The sequence below is a fragment of the Triticum urartu genome, chromosome 1A (genome assembly GCF_056163025.1).
Source record: "Triticum urartu cultivar PI428250 chromosome 1A, HENAU_Tu73, whole genome shotgun sequence".
NCBI classification, from domain to species: Eukaryota; Viridiplantae; Streptophyta; class Magnoliopsida; order Poales; family Poaceae; genus Triticum; species Triticum urartu.
Window position 1 is genome coordinate 446,208,899 of NC_141873.1, and position 20,086 is coordinate 446,228,984.

At 42.4% G+C, this 20,086-nt stretch overlaps 3 protein-coding genes across 3 annotated transcripts; 2 read left to right on the top strand and 1 right to left on the bottom strand.

Annotated features, from left to right (window-relative positions):
• Positions 1-323: 323 nt before the first annotated feature.
• ABCI12 (cobalt ion transmembrane transporter) lies at positions 324-6,675 on the top strand. The gene is made up of 8 exons (XM_087524666.1): positions 324-811; positions 1,562-1,678; positions 3,906-4,142; positions 4,363-4,527; positions 4,619-4,694; positions 4,803-4,867; positions 6,231-6,389; positions 6,464-6,675. Exons 1-7 carry the CDS (start codon positions 437-439, stop codon positions 6,378-6,380), a joined length of 1,185 nt encoding a protein of 394 aa, XP_087380792.1. The 5' UTR covers positions 324-436; the 3' UTR covers positions 6,381-6,389; positions 6,464-6,675.
• Positions 6,676-7,105: 430 nt separating this feature from the next.
• On the bottom strand, positions 7,106-9,872 carry NRPB7 (DNA-directed RNA polymerase II). Its single transcript, XM_048682379.2, has 6 exons — positions 9,604-9,872; positions 9,358-9,523; positions 9,211-9,261; positions 8,954-9,019; positions 7,997-8,065; positions 7,106-7,427 (listed from the first exon to the last, which is right to left on the bottom strand). The coding sequence occupies exons 1-6, from the start codon at positions 9,717-9,719 to the stop codon at positions 7,362-7,364; spliced, it is 534 nt and encodes a 177-aa protein (XP_048538336.1). The 5' UTR covers positions 9,720-9,872; the 3' UTR covers positions 7,106-7,361.
• Positions 9,873-9,935: 63 nt separating this feature from the next.
• Positions 9,936-14,159, top strand: APG10 (Aldolase-type TIM barrel family protein). The gene is made up of 8 exons (XM_048682371.2): positions 9,936-10,149; positions 10,247-10,302; positions 10,586-10,793; positions 11,389-11,474; positions 12,078-12,179; positions 12,510-12,643; positions 13,282-13,330; positions 13,700-14,159. Exons 1-8 carry the CDS (start codon positions 10,041-10,043, stop codon positions 13,877-13,879), a joined length of 924 nt encoding a protein of 307 aa, XP_048538328.2. The 5' UTR covers positions 9,936-10,040; the 3' UTR covers positions 13,880-14,159.
• The last annotated feature ends 5,927 nt before the right edge of the window (positions 14,160-20,086 follow it).

Sequence of the window (20,086 nt, forward strand, 5' to 3'; positions counted from 1 at the left end):
CATGGACCCTTTAAGAACATCCCAAACTGCTCGAGCGTGTGCACAGAACAGCAGTGCATGTTCAACACTCTCCTGCCGGCCGCAGAAACAACAGTCGGTCCGTGTTGGAACCTGGCGTCGAAGCATTTGCTCACCCGAAGGCAAGCAGTTATGAGCAAATCGCCACAGCACGATCTTCATTTTGTTTGGAGCCTTGACTTTCCACAACTCCTTATGTTCCGATCGAGAGAGTATTTTCTAGAGCGAGGATACCCGGTTTGGTTTACGTTTTCGAGAGCAAAGCTTATTGAAAACGAATACCGTATCTCGGAAATAGTTGTGTAAATCCGACGGTTTACGCCGGCCAGCTGCAATCCTGCTCCTCAGTTCACATCTGCCAAGCAAAACCTCCCCCGCCTGGCCCTGTCCCCGCCCCCTCCGGCGGAGCGAGCCACCGATGGCCGCCGTCAACCTCCGCCCATTCCACCCCCTCGCGCTCCCCGCGGCAAAAACCACCGCCAGTCCCAACCGCCTCCACCTGTCGGCGAAGGCAAGGGCGACGGGTAGAAGCGCCCGCCTCGCCTTGCTCGTGTGCTCCGCTTCCAGCCCCACCACGCCCGCAGCCCCCTCCTCCTCCTCGTCCTCAGGGGAAACCAGTGGCGCGGCGGCGGCCGTGGCCAGGTGGGCCGCGTGGATCCCACGCGCCGCGGTGGGCGGGGTCAGCCCGGAGAAGGTCCTCAGGCTCATCTCCGGCGCTGCGGCCACGCCCATCTGCCAGTTCGTCGACTCCCCCCGCACCTTCCTCCACTCCGTCGACCCCCGCGTCAAGCTGGTAACTAGCCTGCCTCGCATTTCGGATAAACTATCATCAGTACCTTACAGGTGCCGGTACAGACTAGAGAGGGTTCACGGCAGGTCCCTGTGAAAATGTCTCCACTGGGTTATAACTAGTGCATGTAGAATATGATGCATCACTCTTATTTCGGCAGAACCCACTTGGATGAGCAATTGTGCACTCGTGGTTCTATAGTTGGTGATGCTGAATAACCCATGGTAATCAAGGTGGATGAGAGATTAGACATTAGAGGAGAGGGGAGGGTGAACCAAGGGATCAGAGAACAGCTTGACGGACATGCATACCTTGCTTTACCATTCACCTATTCTGGGTTTAATCAAGATTTTTCGTGAAGAGATGCTTAAATTTGTGGTATCCTTTTGTAGGCCTAATGTATCGTAACCAATTGACATAGGTCAAATGGAATCACTGGAATCAGATGGACTAGCTATGTGGTGTCTTACCTGGTTGACCAGTTGTTTTATGTATCTTAAGAGGGGAGGAGAATATGTCATCTCAGACAAAACACATGTTTTTTCATGTGCGGCGGGTCCATTTCTGTTAGATGGTGCTATCATCTTGGTAATTTTAAATGTTGTTATCACTTGGCAATTTTAGATGGTGTTATCGTCTTGGGAACATGAGACAGAATTTAAGTACTTCAATTTTAGTTTGAAAATCCACCAGATGGCCATGTACCTGTTGCTCTCCTGCTGCTTTTAACGATATACGTACTTATGTTTGCAGGTGTGGCTTTTGGCCCTTGTTGTCCTACCAGCCAGGTCGAATATCTATATGCGGTTTGGTTTGGTAGCATGCCTTGCTCTTCTTTCAATGTGGGTTCTGCCGAACCATGTTTGGAAGGTATCGTGTTCGATGTTAAGTTGATATGTACGTGCATCTTATCACTGAGAAGTGAGAACTGTGCATGCATGGCCAATTGTGTTTTTCAACCTTTAGTTGTGCCCAGTTACTTGGAATTTTTCATATGATGTTTGTATGTGGGGCATCCATAATTCTCCATGCTAGTCGAAGCTTATGATTTGTGGAAGTAAAGAGGGATTCAGTTGTTGTTTAGGGGTCAAATATACAGAATTAGCAAGGATTCCTAGTCTAGACTGAAACCTAGGGCTGTGAGTTTTCTACCGAACCAAGCCAGTCAACTCGGTTTGACAGGTACTCCCTCAAGAACGTCTTATATTAGTGTACAGAGGTAGTATCTGCTATTCGGTACGGTAACAGACTCCCTGGTTTTGGCATTCAATCTGATCAGTAACAACCACAGGATAAACCAACCGTGCTGAAAAAAAAATCTCTGTTGCACTCACATGAGTATTTATCTCCTCACGCAAAATTGTTATTTCAGTACAACGCCTTGTCTGGAATATTGTATTTATTATTACTACACACTTTAGTACAGTACAATATAGAAGTATAGATGGTCATCTGTAATGATTTTATTTCTCTACTTTCCTGCTTGGCTAGAAGCTACACTGTATAATGTTCTGAATATAAAAAAGTTGGACGTGCTAAAATGGATATAAGTAATGTGGTGAAAGGTAAACAAACACAAAATATATAGCCTGTCATTTGTGAGACTTGTTAATTTGTTATTGCACTCAAAAGGCACCATATATTCAGTGATTCACATAAACTTTGGTAAATTACAGAAACATTATGGGAATATTTTTGGTATTTACCGACACTGAACGCATTTTTGATAATATCTTAGCTGTCAATATATAAACTATAGCACAGAAACCGAACACGCACAGTGAAACTAATATTTTCCTACTTAATCTGAGTACAAAGTGAAGCAAAAGAGAGTGCCACATCTTTACATTTATGTCCCCTGCAATTCTTGTCCCAGGAATAAAAAATACACAGAAAAGGACATTCAATAAACCATAGTCACCACACATTTGTAATAACCTTCTTAATGGCACTCTATATATGTAGAATGATCAACACATTTGAATGGAATAATAAAACTTCAATATACAAATAGAGTAGAATAGAATTGCCACAACAACTTGCAGGCATAATCCTAGTATTGTTCTAAAGCTAATCTAATACTGTGATGTATGGTACTAGATCTTGGTAACCACCGTACTAAGGAGGGTCCACTGTCATGGCTGAAGGGGAGGGATAATATTCTTAGGAGAAATATGAGACCATAGACTTGGGACAACATATTAGATGCGAGACTTCGTTGTTCATCTCAACAAATTTGATAACATGGCTCCTCGCTTATATACAGGTGCTAGAACGTAAAAGATAAGATCTGCTTAAAAGGAAAGATGAAATATCATTCGTCCTAATACCCTTATTAATGCTGATGTCATATGCTCTGACTTTCTCCTGTTACTAGCTGGCTGGGGCCCCCATATGCACATGGCAAATTCAAAACAATACTCTCAACATAATTTTTCGATAAAGGGCGCTTTTATTAACTCAAATGTAGCATCGAGCGGATACAAAACATAAAGAGCGACACCTGGCCTCTGCATAGCTAAGATGCACACAGCCATCAAACAAACAGTCTGACAAAAAATATAAAAACGACAAAGTGGCAACAGTAAAGCCATATGGAGCCGAAACTATGCCTATGTCGACGGAGAAGGTGGACTGATTCGGAGATTATGCTGCCACCTATGTTGGGTAAAAACCTCCCTGGCCACCCGCTCCAACCGCATACACACCACTTTGAACAGCGATTGGTACTCCGTTCGGTGCAGAGTAGACCACATACGAAACCAGTGTGTACAACGGTAAATAACCTGCATAGGAGAAGAGAGTTTGCCATTAAAAACACAATCATTTCTACATAGCCAAAGTGACCATAGTAAGGCAGACGCTCCCACCCGTATTAGCGTACTAAAAGTATTTGTGTAGTGAAATTACATTGAGTTTTTGTTGCTGATATAGGGCTTTAGGCTAGCTGATTTTCATGATCCATGTTTTCTTATGTAGTTATCCTTCTTATCCTAATTTACCCATGTTACTCATAGCATTTATTGTCTTGTATATTAAATATATTCTTCTTGAAATGCACTTGCTACCCGTAAATAAAACTATATTTACTCTGTAGGATCAACTTGGAAGGGTTACTCTTCTTTCAGGCATCATATTCATAATGTTGGGATTTGGTTCCGATGGCGCGCCTTCGCTAGTCCAGACAAGAACTCCTCCCCCATCTGTTCTGGGTGTGCCAAATATTCCTAGTTCCTTGAGTGGATATTCTTACACAATCATGAAACTAGGACCACTGCAGTTTACCAGGAAAGGCCTGTCAGTAGCGAGTACATCGGCATGCCTCTCCTTTGCGGTATGTCCTTCATTTCATCGAAAAGTATTTGCCAAAGGTTTTCTCTTACACAATATCTTCATTATCTTGTGTTTTCTAATTTCTAATGCCTTTTGCACCCTCTAGCTGGTGGCATACATCAGACAAACACGTCCTGAGTGGAAAATGCACTTTTTTCAGTTTGAGATGCCAGTAGTGAAATATTTAGTTATTCATTTAGTTACTGTTTGTTTGGGTGCAGATATTCCAAAGTGCAAGTCTCTGCTTAACCACAACCACTCCTGAGCAGCTTGCTTCTGCTTTGTGGTGGTTTATGATTCCACTGAAGCTTATTGGTGCGCCAGTACCCGAGATAATACTTACACTGCTATTATCTTTGAGGTTCATTAATCTAGTATTTGATGAGGCAAGTATATGGCACTTTCTTTTAATTATACAGATACATTGCTATTTGAAACCGAACTTCGAAGTATAATGTTGCTGAAATATTCTACTAGGTTCGCAATTCTGCACTGGCAATTGTAACACGTCGGATTGATTGGAAAAAGCTGGCCACTATGGAAACTATAGATAGTAAGTACTTTCTATATCTCTAATCTGGCTGCCAGGGTTGAATCAATAGCTTCACATATTACGTGGGGAAAACTTGAATTAAACTTTCCTTTTTTACATCATTTGCAGTTTTTTTCAACTATGTCCAGCGAATTTTCAAAAATATATTTGATCACGCGGAGCAAATATCCAAGGTCAGTTCATTTTCTAATTTTCACCTTGGCTGACAAGTCACAATGAATGTATTGTGATCTTTGACTATTCTCAAAAAAGCTAAATTGGTGAACATGGCCGCGTGCTATTCACTGTGTTCATACATTGTTTTATGAACTAATCAGATCTTTCTATGAAACCATCTACCAGTTTTTGGTCACACACACTCCCTCCGTCCTGAATTACTTCATAGATTTGTCTGGATACGGATGTATCTAGACATGTTTTAGTGTTAGGTACATCCGTATCTAGAAAAATCTAAGACACGCTTTTTGGGACGGAGGTAGTATTTACTAAGTATAAGTAGGAATTATTAGCATTAATACGAGGATATATCTTGAGTAGTTCTGCAACATGCACTAGCATTATTGTAAAACCAAATTCACCTGGTCTTCTAAATTGAACGCCAGGGTTTGAAAGGAATTAGAATTTGAACTGAAATTCCATGTGCATGTTGTTACCATATGGTGTTATGTGCAACCTGTTAAGGCCAAAGAGGAGCAACATTAGCCGTAAGCCCGGAATGTTGCTACTTTCATAGAGCCAGCTGAATATTACTTATCTATCAACTATTCTTTCATTGTTGCTATGGTCTTATGTAGTTTGGAAGGTTATCTTTAGTAGTTGGAAAGTTACACGGGATAGTTAGGTTGGCTGTGATCTTCCTTGATTGGCTATTCCAGGTCATGTCCTCCACAAGCGGTGCCTTCCTTCACCAGTAGTGCCACAAATCGTTGCTGTGCAACCTCCCCCTGAGGGATAATCTTACCCTGATGAACTTTTACCCCAGTTATGTAGTACTCCTATATGCACTTAATAACTGTTTGCTGAGACAGTAATACCAACCACTACGCTGTTAAATTTTGCCCTAGTTAACAGTGGTTTTTTTATGCGAAAATAGTCCTGGTCGTGTTGTCTTAGGATGGATGTCCGGAAGGAAAACTGAAACACACATGGACTTGTGGTTGTGTATTAGGAATGCATTTGGCCCAAACTGGAGTAGAAATCACACAAGCGAAACATGACCATCACAGGCTGTCTGGTATTTAGATGGCTTTTTGGCAGAATTTGATTGAGCAGTAACTGCTTAAAGAAACAAACTGAAAGGAACATTGAACACAGATGCATCCTTAATCAATAATGTAGTCTCATTGATATGGGTAGCTCATAAGAATGGTGAAACTCGATTACATCATGGGCAATATACTGCATTTCAGGCGCGTAACTTCGTCTAAATCATCATACTATGGAATCTACTTATATGGAACCCATATGTAACATGACATTACTTTGTAACATGACATATAGTACTTGATTACCTCTGATTCTTTCTGATTTGGGCAGGCAATGGTTGCTCGAGGATACCGCGGTGATCCTAGCAAGCACAAGATCTACTTCCTCGCGGAGTCTTCATTTGGCATCGTGGATGCATTGTCGTTGCTTTGTTTACTTGCTGTAATGGGCCTGGCTTCCTTTTCAGAAAGATTGGTTTGATGGTATCAGGTATTCAAGAGCTATTATTATATTTCATAATCGTGGTGGTTCATTCAAACTTACTAACATCTTGATGGTTTCAGGAGCTGTTCCAGATTGTCATGTGACCATCATACCCCACATGTTGCTCAAAATTGTGATTCACAGAGTCAATTTTGGGACATCACGGGAGCAGCACATTCGGCAAGTGGAAACAAAGCAGTGGCATGGACAGTGGCCAAGAACAAGTTTGTAATTTCTTTGTACAGCGTGACTCACGTGGACAAAAGAATAACATCCAAAAACCGTTTACACACACGTTGGGTTCTAAGCAGGTGAGCTATATGTGCTCTGTATGCAAAGGAGGGCATCAGTGTTACTCCCTCCGTCCGAAAAACAAGCTTTTTCGGATGGAGGGAGTACATTTGAAGTAGGTTACATATTGCATCAGCTGATTTCAGTTGTTTTCTGCGCAGGTGCTAGGTCAAATGACCACTAACCGTTTTAGGGGCACAACCTGCGTGTGATCATGGAAGGGTACAGCTGACGCTAGTGAAAGCGAATGGTGTTTATTAGTGCACCGTTGTCAAAGTGGAAGAACCTCAAATATCTGTGTATCAAATACTCTCATCGCACTTGAGAGCATTGACTTGTACTTCCATTTATTTTAGTTATGACTTTTAAAACAATTGCCACCAATTACTATCGTCAAATGTGAGACAAAGTGATGTAGGTGTGATGCATGGTTGGCACAATCTGGTCTGGAGGTTCAGACAACTAAACTTATCAACCACCACAGTTAAAAAGATCCTAGTTATGATATTACAGGTGCCAATTACTTTTTTTAACACTAGCAGGACCCTGACTTCCATTAGATAGGCATGACATCACATTTTACATCAGGACACAAATTACAGATCAGTCGCAACCTTCCTTGGGGACTCTTCCCAGATATATGATGATGCGGAAGTTGGAGAGCATGCTGAGTCTTGTTTGGATCATTTACAGCGCTCCACCAGGATCACTGATAACGCCCAGAAAGTCGTCTTTTATCGTGCCGATGCAAAACTGATACAAAAAAGAATCAAACTATAAGATAATGGTGCATCCAAGATTAAAAGGTGAGAGGATGGATACATATATGCAATTGTAGTTTCATGATGAAATTGTTTTTCTTATTTTCGGTATCTGGTTATGGTCCAGGAAGACAGAAATCCAGGAAAATATTCAACATTTTTGCGAAACATCTTCTCATAGATTAGTGCACTATCAGTTTATGTGCCTCGGGTAGTTACAACATATGCCAGAGGAAAGAACATCAAATTTTACACCACAAAAAAGAGATCTTATTTGCATCTTAAATTCATAGTCATATGCTGGTTTTCTTGGACTGATTAAGCGAGTTATATCAAGATTGCTATTTGCGAACAAAACTACACATGCCTGTTCATGGTAGGTAATTAGAGACTACAAAGAATTGTATGCAATGATCTTAATGGTACTTCATATGGAATTAGATCATCAAGTCGAATATCAGTAACATATGGTAGTTACTCAGAGGCCCTGCCACAAAATTCTAAAGGACTTGAGCACTTCCAATTCAGAAACTTCCATAAAATAAAGGGTAACCAACTTACAATTTCTGTTGCGTCAACACGAGTGCCTATAATCTTCAGACGAACCTCACTTTCCTTTTGAATTTTCACCTGAACCAGACAAACAAGCAACTCCCACTTAACACAAAGAAAATACCATTGCAAATCATTTTCAACAGAACAATTCCTTTTAATTTCATAACGATACCCATTCATATTCTTATTTGAGAGAATATTTATATAGACATATCCACGTTTGCAGGAAGCATACGGATCCCACCATTATATGCAGGAAAAAAAATACAAGCACACAATTTCATTTCGAAGATGCCACAATGAGAGTAAACCAACAAGTGGATACTTCATGACCTACCAGTAGCCAGTAGTCTTTATATTATCTTTACATTTATTTACCATAACATAAAAGGGAGTTGGTGATGGTGGTTGGAGGCAGCAGTGGCTCGTTGCTCACCTCACTCACACAAAATAAAATTTGCCTACCTGTAAACCTTCTTATCCCATATTTTTTCTTGTGTACTTTGTCTCTTTTCTTTATTCTCTCAACAAACTGAGCAACCTTTTGTGCAACTCCTAACAAACTAAACAAAAAATTCCTTTATTTTCAGTAAACTAATAAGATATCATAGTTATTAATTGTGACATGTGGTATCTCATGATTTAATTTCTCAATAAATTGTGACATGTGGTATCTCGTTGATTTAATTTCTCAACGAGCCAAACAACCTCTTATGAAACTCTAAACAAAATTTCCTTCCTTTAAGAAAGGAAAAGCAGTGTAAATTTGATACATTTACAAAAAATATAAAGGTCAAAAGAGATTAGTCCAAGTAACGTGTTTTAAGCCTAAGTTGTATTGGTAAAGCTATATATTTTTACATGACATGAAGCCGTATTGGTGAAGTCCGCAGTAACAAGCGGGGGTAGTTACCAAAGATAAAAAGAACAGTAAGAACCACTTATATGCAGAAAGAAGCATACCGATCCATCCGAAGTAGTGTAGTTTGGCACATCACCAGATTGGAACTCCATATCGTCAGGAATCAACTGCATACAGAAACAGAACAACACACAAGCACACTTAATTTTTAAGTGAACCGACACAATTCGAGTCCACGGCACAACCAAATCAGATGTAAGAGCTTGCACTGAACCATTAACCACACAGAAATTCTAAATTTTATCGATTTATTCCACCGATTTGGCAAAGCAGCTCCAATTGATGGCAAGTCACTCACATGGTTTGACACAAAGATCTGCACAGGCCCAGCCTCAGCGAAGAACCCCATCTGCAGAACCAACAAGATAAACAATCCAGTCAGTAAACCGGGCACGGAGGCACTGAGCACATGACGCACTTGCGAAGAAGGCGAGTGAAAATCCACCTTGTTGACCATGGTGACGACGGCCTCGAGGATCTCGCCCTTGAAGGGGCGGAAGACGACGCACTGGTACTTGACGGGGAACGTGACGAAGCCCGTGCCCTCCCGGATGAGCCCCTTGCCGATGTCCTCCACCCCCGTGATCGCCACCACGAAGCCGTGCCGCCCGCTGCGAGGAAGCCAGCCCTAGGGTTGAGCGAACCGCGGGGGGAGCGGGCGGGCGGGCGAGCGAGAACGACGGAACCCTACCTGCAGGTGCCCTCGACGTCCTTCATGAGCTTGGCGACGAGCTTGTCGCGGAGGTGCGGGCCGAAGTGCCGCGGGTGCAGCTGCATGTTCCGCTCCAGCACGATGTGGAAGAACATCTCGGCCTCTCCTCCTCCTCCTCGTCGGCCGGCGGCGGCGGCGGCGGCGAGACAGTCCTTTCGCCGAGTCGGGAACGCTGGCTAATCGATGGATGCCTCGCCCCGTGAGCTGCGGGGGAGTAATAGCCCTGAGGCGCGACGCTTTGGGCCGTCGATCTGACCTCCAGCGCATCTCAGCCGTCCAATGGGACAGCGTCAGCGTAAGACACTCAGCCCTACTAGTGCTCCTCGGTTTGGTCTCTGATCCTTTTTCTCTGCTCTCGCCGCTGGAACCTGACGGAAAAACCCTACCTCGCCGTCGCCCCATCGTCGAACTTCCCGATGGCGTCGAGGTGCGCGGCGAGGCTTCCGCACCCGCCGTGCGCGGCGCCGCAGCACGGTTGGGCGAGCTCGCGGGTCTCGGCACGCCCGGCGCAATCCGGCGCGTCAAGTATGTTTTCCCCCCTTTGAATATCTCTGTTGCTGGCTTCAGATGCAATGTTGCGGTGTCTGGCCGGGAATATGAGATTGGCCGTGCGTTTTGGCAGGAGGGCGTGCCGTCGCGTGCGCCGTCAGCTTCAGGCCATGTATCGACATTCACAAGGTCAGTAGGAATGGCCCTTGCTCCGTTGTTGTATCAGTGTGTGACTAAGGTGCTCTGCACTTTGCTATATGATTGCAAATTGATGCTCAAATTTTCGAGGGAACGCTAACCGTTTCACTGTGATGTCATTCACAAACTGACTAATAGTGTAAAATAAGGGAACCACGTTCAGTGATTCATTTATCTGTACAGCTAGACCATCTCTGTGCAGTCATCAAAGTTTAGGCACCGCTGGCATTAACATCATCGTTTATCTGATAGGTTTGTTTTTGCAAATTCCTAGGGGAAAGTTAAACAGATTGTTGGCTCTACTCTCCGGGATGCATCGGATGATGGCACTGCACTGGTGACGAACTTTGAATCAGACAAGTCTCCAGCAGAATTTGCAAATATTTATAAAGAAGATGGACTTGTTGGTGGACATGTAATAATGCTTGGCGGAGACCCTGCAAGCCGTTCTGCTGCCCTGGAAGCACTGCATGCATATCCTGGTGAGAATGCGTTATCTAGTTATTACTTATTACTAGAACTAGTATTGTTCATTTGGTTTGCTTTCTGTATTTGTTTATTGTTCACTGTCTTTTCTGATGTTTCTGAAATAAACCACATTTTTGTTTGTATTCTGTTACCTTTTGTGAGATCTGGATGTTAACTCTTTATCGTTGCTTATGTTGTGTACATGGATAGTATTTAAAAAACTTGTTGAAAGTAAGCATGTTGTACAACTTAATATGGCACACACATCTCAAGCAGTGAAGAGATTTTTTTCATGTTGGGTTTATGATACTCGCCAGCGTCATGGATTTAAAGGTTGACAGGTTATTAACTTCAGTTCAACTTCTTATCTGGTCAAAACCTTCTTTGAGATTTCATACCAAAATTTGGCCTTATTGCAAGAACCCCATAGAATGCCTGTTTACAATTTTTGTTAAGGCTACTATTGCTATCGTAGATTGCTATCAACTTTTAACTTGGGAGAGCCTGTATATCTGCCAGTGGTGCTCATGGAGCATTTTTTTCTGTTGCAAGCCACGATATACCATCAATTTGACATATTATCATAAACATGGGTTATCATAATACTAGGTGGTTTGCAAGTTGGAGGTGGAATAAATTTGGAGAATGCAATGTCATACCTTAATGAAGGAGCAAGTCACGTGATTGTAACTTCTGTACGTGTTCATGATCTAATTTGTGTAAATAATACCATTATCTTTTTTTTTCTCATCTCATGAAACCTTTAGACCTCTGTTTGTTAAATGTATTTATGTGTATCAGCTTATGGAGTAAGATTAGGACCTGGCCCACATCATGTTTCTGCTTCCTATTCATATCTTGTTTGTACATAACTACATATGTTGATATGTTAAAATTAAAATTTTCTTCTATGTCAATATTGTTGTTTTCTCAAAACCTGAAATGATGCCAGAGCAAGGTTACCTATAAATCCCATCGATAATCACATATCCACAAGGCCACTGTTTCCAATGGTTTTCTCCACCTTGTGAGTGTTGCCATTGTCACATTTCTCCACCTTCATGTTGCTTGTTTTCCTCGATGTCAAAGACTCCCTAAGAGCCTCAAGGGCTAGTATTTGTTATAACACATTCTTTGGAGTTAGACATTATTATCGGATCCAAAAAAATTTGGAATCATCTACCGCCTGCTGCCCAGGCCCTTGTAAAACTTCCCGTCTGTTTGAGTTGCTAATCAGTTTTTGTAGACGACTAATCAGTTGAATATCTGCAACTTATGTATCTGAGACTTTTATGCAGTATGTGTTTAGTGATGGCAAAATGAACATTGAAAGGCTAACGCAACTTGTCGAGCTTGTTGGGAAACAAAGGCTTATTTTGGACCTGAGTTGTCGGAAAAAGGTACGGAATTCATCTTGTATCCGAACTTGGAAGCATGTTAATTCACTGAACATTAGTGCCAATTTGCAATATATTTTTGGTACTGTGGCCCACCTTTTGAATTTCATGGGCAACTTAAAGGAAATGTTCAAACTGGTTTCGTCCCTTGTCATCCAAACATAGTGCATTGCCTTACCTGAATGAAATAATACAGTGAACTCTTGATGATCTGTCCCACTGCATAAATAGTAAGCTTCAAAATGCAACATAATCATTTCCCTGTTGGCCACTGTTATCTTACTGACAGCTCTTTCTGTCTTCTGTTTTTCTTACCAAAATCTTTCTGGTTAGGATGGCAGATATGCCATTGTGACTGACAGATGGCAGAAGTTCAGTGATGTCTTTGTGGATGGGCCAACATTAGAACGTCTTGCTGCATATGCAGATGAGTTTTTGGTTCATGGAGTTGATGTGGAGGGAAAAAGGTGAACCATATTTGTTTTTCTGTTTACTTAATCGGCCTTTTGCTGATATGTGGTAGTGTAGTCACCCTTGATGGGATTCAATTGTCTCATTTTTTAAGCTTCCCGTAAGTGTATGCTTTTTGGGTTATGATGGTGTGCTTGCATAGTTCTTCTGGAGTTTCAGAGTTAATTTAATCTGCAGAGATCTTTATGTGCATGCATGTTAGTGTGCATGTGTTCACGCTTCATGCGTAAATTTGAAGACACATTGAACGAATGAAGTTAAGGTTTGCGTGGTTTATGCACTAAGTGATTCATCTATGGAGTTGGTCCTAGAGAAATATTCAGCAAAACCTGTCAAACTAAATTGTTGTACATGGGCCATCTCATCCCATTGAGCATCATCCCAGAACCAAACACACTGAAATGCTACTGTTTGCAGTGTTCTATGTGTATTTAGTTACAGTTCCCTCTTTCTTGTAAGTGTATGAGTTACTGGTGACTCGTCACCGGTGCACTTTCTATTCGTTCAAAATATTTAATCTCACAAAGACCAGACATCAGCTGAAATATCCTGTTGATCGTCCTGTTACGGCAGTGTACAAAAGTTCTTTGAGCACATTTCTGTAGTCTAATTTAAGCTATTATATGGATTGCAGGTTAGGAATTGACGAGGAACTTGTGGAACTATTGGGAAGCCATTCACCTGTATGTGAACAATTCTATACTTGATGCATTAGTTTATATTTGATTTTTGTGTTTCTTTCTGTGATTTTTCCATCTTTGTTCTTGAATGCTTTTATCCTTTGTTTTCGCATTGTGACTGCCTTGTGTAGTTATTATATAATTAACAATTAACAAATCAGTCACTTGAAAGGAAATTGAATCAAACACTTTTATACTAGCTAGTTGCTCAACCATTTTTCTATGTTTGATCTTATTGAACTTGAATGCATTTAGAAATGGTATTCAATTAATCATGCTCTACACCAGATGTTCAATTTTATGTTGTAGTCACTAAATGTAAATGTTCATGTATATTCAACGTGTGCTTCTATTTTATCTTCGCTTCTGTAGATCCCGACAACATATGCTGGGGGTGTGTCAACGATGGACGACCTGGAGAGGATCAAGAAAGCAGGGAAAGGTCGAGTCGATGTCACTGTCGGGAGTGCCCTAGACATATTCGGGGGAGATTTGCCCTACGATACTGTTGTCCGTTGGCACAAGGAGCAAAACCTGGTTAGCCAACGGTGAAGAAATCAGATGATCTTTTTATAGAGCAAATGATCGAAGTTCAGCTCATGTGTGATCCCCACCTGACCATGGTCAGGTCAGGTTATAGAGCTTTATTGTTTGCTGGACATTGTAGTGTGAACCGCGTAGTGTGTATGTGTCTTGTGTGACATGTCAAAGCTGAAGCGGAGGTGTCAACTCAGTGTCGTAGAGGACCACCCGGTATTCAGATACTGTTCTTCACATTCTGTTTGTATTGTAGTACTGGTAATGGTGAATAAACAGGGGTTGAACTGCAGAAGTGTTACCAAGCCACTTGCAGCATCTGGTCAAAGCTGCCTGAAACTATCAAACTGCCTGTTGTATCGAAGTTATTTAGCTCAACCAACCAGTGGCGCTATTGTCAAAGAGAGGCTGCAGGGGAGCCCAGGATTCCCGGCGCAACAAACGGCAGGTGATGGTGATGGTGATCCAGGAGAGGTGGCAGGAAGGAGACAAAAGGGTAGGAAACTGGAGGTTTCAGTCAAATGAAATTGGAAGCTGGGGAAGGCACCGAATCGCACAACTCATCCTCTATGGTCGAGTAGCTCACCATCCTTCGTACTCACAACGTTTGAAAATAAGCTCAATGACATTTGACCGAACACCTGCTCGGTGTGGTGTCCGCCATGAAGGTTGTCGACAGGGGGGCGGAGTGTAACGTTTCCAGGGTGGACAGCTTCGTCATAAAGGCGAGCAGGCGGGCGTGTCGGTGCTGATTGCGGACGTTCGTCAATGCCTCTATGGTGGCCAAAGACGTACAACACTGGCGGCGGAGGTGAAGAGTGCGGATGCAAAGCAAGGGGGAAAGGGGGTTGGATGGGTCGGGGGTGTCGGAGTTGTACGTGTCTATTGTCCAGACTCCCGCGAACACCCTCCCCCCCCCCCCCCCCCCCCCCCGCGTCTTCAATTCGCGGGAGAAATCGTGTCCAGACCGATACAGGACCGCGTTGGATGGCTTCCGCGGTCTGAACGGATGCTGATGGTTTGAGAGTCGGCGTGAAGATGCCTTAATTAAATAATGTTTGTTTCCTGTAATTTTTTTATCAATATATCGATATAAAATCATAGGGAGTTTGTAAATATAAGAACAGGGGTAGCATATATTTATAAAATGAAGGGGGAAAACTGCACATTCCCCGTCACCTCGCTCTGTGTCGTTTCAGCATGGTCCGCCATCCTTCTTCAGCTACCATTTATAAAATGATCCGCCATCCTTCTTCAGCTACCACGGCGAAAAAATACGCTGCGAGTCCAAAATTCATCTATCCGCTTTCATTAGATCGTGTGGTTGGCCGTATCCGTGGATTTCATAGGCAAGAGCAGAAGGACAGCCTTTTGGGAGCAAGTGCATGAAAATTTTCACGTATGAAAGCACATTGCGCCCTATGACATGTACATCATTCAACAAAGCGACGTGAGGACGTTGTTGTATCGCTGGTACACAATCCAAACGGGCGTTACCAAATTTTGTGACGTGGTTTGTCAGCTCGAGGCAAGGTGACCATCGGACGCGGCAGAGGACGAGATCGTAAGTTTTGCTTCCTCTTAACACGCTATCGTGGTGTATCACAGGACAGAGGGACGGTCATTTATGTGTACACACTGTTGGATGAAGTTGAGGGGGTGGGGTATGTGTGAAACGACATGATCCGTTGATGAAAAACTTATTAGACATCCGATTAATCTAGTCGAATTTGAGACATGGCTATACTAAACTTAATTTGCATGTTATGTATAGATGATTTGTGTTATTTTCTATCCGAACTTTGACGAATATCGGCCTGTTTGCATGAATTTTGTCCGGTTAATTAAAATGCGGATTGAAATATATATGGCTATGTTTGGATGACGGTCTCCCACATTTGTGTTTGCCGACTAATCATCTGTCCGTGAACGGATGTGAAAGAAAATTTACGGTTGCAGTTGGAGATGTTCTTTAGTGTGTGCACACTGGTAGTGTGCGTGGATCTTATATAATTGTACGATTCTCGGTGTGGGATGAGAACCATGAAATTTCAGTAGCAAAACCGAAGAATGATGCAGAATGGTCGTTAAGAGACTCAATACACCTTAACCAATGCTATTAGATTCATCATGAAATGCATTTTCATATGCCATACATTGGGTATATTAAAAGTTTAATTTTTTTCCCTGTACACTACAATAATTGACTTTGACCTGATTTTTTGTATGCGCTATAATTTGGCGAGGAGGGTATTAGGCATGAAGATGCAGTGAACCATCGTAAAAATACCAAGAGTGTAACAAGTCTTCAAGGGGTACATAGATAATGAAACTGAATTACTCCCTCCGTTTCGTAATATATAAGAGCATTTTTCACATTACACAGGTACTGAATTAAGACTAATTCTGTTACGGCATCTCCCGTTGCCATGTCGTCGTGGTAACATCGCAGCAACGCATCCGTTCTGACAATCAAGCGTGCGTGGCGGGCAGCAAGCAATGAAGAATGTCTGACGATGCTGCCATGTGCGGGAGGCGCGCTAGACGACATCAGCATAAAAGCACGACAAGACAATCAGTAACGAAAAAGCAAATCGCCCGCGCAGCACGCCACCATACCACACCACCACTGCCGGCCGCTTTATACCGTTGCCTTGCATTAGGGGTTAAATTTCGTGTTTTGACCCTTTTCCGAAACCTATTCAAGATTCAACTCTAATTTGAAAAAAATTCGAGATCTGATTCTTATGCTATTATCAAGGACCATGACGATAGGGTATAACAGCCTACCGCTAAGGTTCCTGACGGTAGGGTTGCATGCCTTACCGCCAAAAACCTTTTAAGTATTGAACATAGTATGTGCTCGTGCCTACCGTCAATTGTACAGACTACCGCCAACCCGGGTGACGGTAGCAATTTTTCCTACCGCCAAAGTCCCTGACGGTAACCTGTTAGACCCTACCGTCATGGACTCTAGCGGTAGCAAAAAGGTCAGATCTCGAAAAAATTTCAAACTAGGATCAAATCTCGAATAGGTTTCAGAAAAGGGTCAAAACACGAAAATTTGCCGCGTTAGGGATGGCAGTTTTGCCCATGGGTATGGATACCCGTGGGTATCCTACCCGAAAACAATGGGTATGAGCAAGACTTGAAGAGATTTTCTACCCACGGGTAATGGGTACTCATACCCGCAAAATATATGGGTAGGGCATGGGTAAGAAATTATGCCCATAGGTAACCCAATGGATACCCAGAAAAAATTAATAAATGAAAATAACTCCTATAACATGTGGGGTTAGCATCCAACTCATATGGTCCAACCCTAAATCTCATATTCCTTAAACAAGTCATAGCTCATAGGCTCATAATCACCTGCTCGCCACTCCTCATACGTTCCATGTGACTCCTCAAAAAGATGAAATATCGACTCTTCGCTACCAGACTCTTGTCGAACACTCGATCCAGTGATCCCCAATTCCCACCACCGCCTTCCACAACGTCGGCCTTCCACCAACCGCTGCTCATACTCCTCTGATGCTTCCAAGAGGCCACCCACTGGAGGAGGCCACATACGTGCTATACTACTCTACCATGGTCACTTGAATTTTAAACTTATTTATCTACCTCTTAAGAATTTGAATGCTATATATTGTATCCAATGGATACCCATTGGGTATAGGATACCCGATGGGTATGGGTATGGGTGTCAGTTTATACCCATGGGTATTGAAGCGGGTGGGTATAAAAAGTTTCTATGGGTATGGGTTTGGGTAGAAGGAGGTTGTACCCGCCCATACCCTACCCATTGTAGCGACCAGACCTCAAACAGTCTGATCTCTGTGCTCCGGTGTCATCCCTGGATCAGTAATGCTGACACCACACAGTACTCGGAGGATTTATAACAGAGTACCAATCACACACTTATTACATCGAGTGTCTCAATAGAGAACTTATTACAATTAATATGGCTTACGGCCATCTAATAACGATAACAGCGGAAGGCTTGGAAGATAAGTGAGTCCATCAACTCCAACGGCATCACTGAGTATAGAACCATGACCTAAAAACTCCTTAATCGTCGTCTGAAAAGTTTGCAACATTAACGTTGCAGCCCGAAACGGGTCAGCACATGGAATATGCTGGCAATGTAACACATAGAGGGTAATGGAATGAAACAGCTATACTATATGCATATTTGACTGGTGGAAAGCTCTATGGTTACAGTTTTGCGTAAAGCCAATTTTTCCCTACTTCAAAGGAATAAATTTAATTACTATCATGGTAGTTGTTAAACATTGAGAATGGTTGACAGCATCCTCAATCCCAATTAAGCATCATCATTAAACAAAACCCAACAAAATTAATTTAGAGTAACATGTTGAGATTCACATGATAATCCAAGTACTAGATACTCAAGATGTTCATAACCGGGGAAACGGCTAATCATGATTAGTTTATTACACTCTGCAGAGGTTTGCGCACTTTTCCCCACAAGACTCGATCGCCTCCGTTTGGTTTCTCGCACTACAAGGTGTTTGAGAAGACGGATGACCGAGACATAGTCTTTCAGAAGCGCTAGCACCTTACGATCGGGTAGACCGTACCACCTACATCCCCTACATCTGCTAGTCTACCACTGTAAGAGTTCGCACGACTTAGTCAACTATGCTAGAGTCCATAATAGCTTGTGGCTGCACACGGAAGTTTCTAGTATGAATAGTCTCATGATCCCTTTGAGCCTGAGTGGCGGTCCGAAAGAAAACAGGCAAGTCCTGGAATACCCAGGTGCCTCAATCCACCCAGATGTGTGTTTAAGTTGCCACCTTAGATAAACCATTAATTAAGAAACTCACATCTGTCATGGATATCACTCACCCAATCCACGTCTACTAGCATAGCATGGCATAATAAGCAAACGCGGAAGTAACTCCCAAAGGTTTGATAATAAACAGGTAATAGGTACTACCTCAACTACTTCCCATCCCACAATTTAATTAGAATCCTAATCATGCAATGTGTGAGGATTTGATCTAATGCAATAAAACTGGGTAGTAGAAAAGGTATGATCAAAGTGTTACTTGCCTTGCTGATGATTCGCGAAACCTAGAGATTCGAAGTAACAAGCGGCGCACTCCGGGTACTCTATCGCAAACAAACAAACAAGCATACAATAAATACTCATCTAATGCACGGGTAAAACTCAAATAAGAGATCTAACCAGAAGGTTCAACTTAAGAACTCCGGTTGGCAAAAAGAATCAAATTGAACGAAACAACGAAAGTCAAACGGCGAAAGAAAACAACTTCGTTCTACAAATCTGAATCTAGGGCGATTTTTACAGTAGCAAAATCTTGTTTAAGTTGGTTAAACGGATAGAGGGTTTCGAGACAAAACTCCAGGCGCTTGAATCGCCTGATTCCGATAAACGAGCGAAAAGATATACTAAAACGAAAATCGGATCAGGAATCGCGATCAGAAAAATTGCGGATTTAATCCGAGAAAAAGAAAAAAACGACGAACGTTCGCTAGAACGAACGAACGGACGAACACTCGCTATTTAAATAAACCGGAAAAACCGATCTATTTAAAAAAACCGGATCTAAAAAAACCGAAGGAAAAACCGAACGGTTTTTTCGAAGAAAAAAAAACGGCGCGGAAATCGAGGCGGCGGCGGACCTCGGGCGGCGTGCGGCGGCGGCGGCAGGGGCTGGGGCTGGCTAGGGTTTCGGCTGGGCCTCCCCCGGCTATATATAGCCTAACGGGCCGGGAGTCCTAGTCGGACACGGCCCTAGGTCGGTGCGCGTTTTTTTTTACGCGCAGAAGAAAAATAAAAAGAAATATTAAACGGACTCCAAAAATTCCGAAATAAATTTTCACGGGCTTCTAAAATCAAGCCTCACAAGGTGAACATTTATTTGGGGCATAAATGCAATTTTGAAAAACACACATTTTTCCTAAATTCAAATAAAACACCGAAAAACTCCGAAATAAAATCTTATTTGATTTTATTATTAAATCCTCAATATTTCTTTATGTTGGGAAAGTCATTTTATTCCCTCTCTCATATTTTTGTAATAGAAATAATTGATGATAAAATAATTAAAATCAAATGATTCTATTCTCAAAATTTGAGAAAACTCAAATATGATAATAACGAAATCCCCAACTCTCTCCGTGGGTCATTGAGTTGCGTAGAATTTCTAGGATCAACCAAAATGCAAA

Coding starts and splice junctions, on each gene's coding strand:
- APG10 (XM_048682371.2), top strand. CDS start 10,041: ATGGCGTCGAGGTGCGCGGCGAGGCTTCCGCACCCGCCGTGCGCGGCG. Junction 10,303..10,585: donor CATGTATCGACATTCACAAG/GTCAGTAGGAAT, acceptor GCAAATTCCTAG/GGGAAAGTTAAACAGATTGT. Junction 10,794..11,388: donor AGCACTGCATGCATATCCTG/GTGAGAATGCGT, acceptor TCATAATACTAG/GTGGTTTGCAAGTTGGAGGT.
- ABCI12 (XM_087524666.1), top strand. CDS start 437: ATGGCCGCCGTCAACCTCCGCCCATTCCACCCCCTCGCGCTCCCCGCG. Junction 1,679..3,905: donor TGCCGAACCATGTTTGGAAG/GTATCGTGTTCG, acceptor TTTACTCTGTAG/GATCAACTTGGAAGGGTTAC. Junction 4,143..4,362: donor CGGCATGCCTCTCCTTTGCG/GTATGTCCTTCA, acceptor GTTTGGGTGCAG/ATATTCCAAAGTGCAAGTCT.
- NRPB7 (XM_048682379.2), bottom strand. CDS start 9,719: ATGTTCTTCCACATCGTGCTGGAGCGGAACATGCAGCTGCACCCGCGG. Junction 9,524..9,603: donor GACGTCGAGGGCACCTGCAG/GTAGGGTTCCGT, acceptor GCTTCCTCGCAG/CGGGCGGCACGGCTTCGTGG. Junction 9,262..9,357: donor TCGTCACCATGGTCAACAAG/GTGGATTTTCAC, acceptor TTGGTTCTGCAG/ATGGGGTTCTTCGCTGAGGC.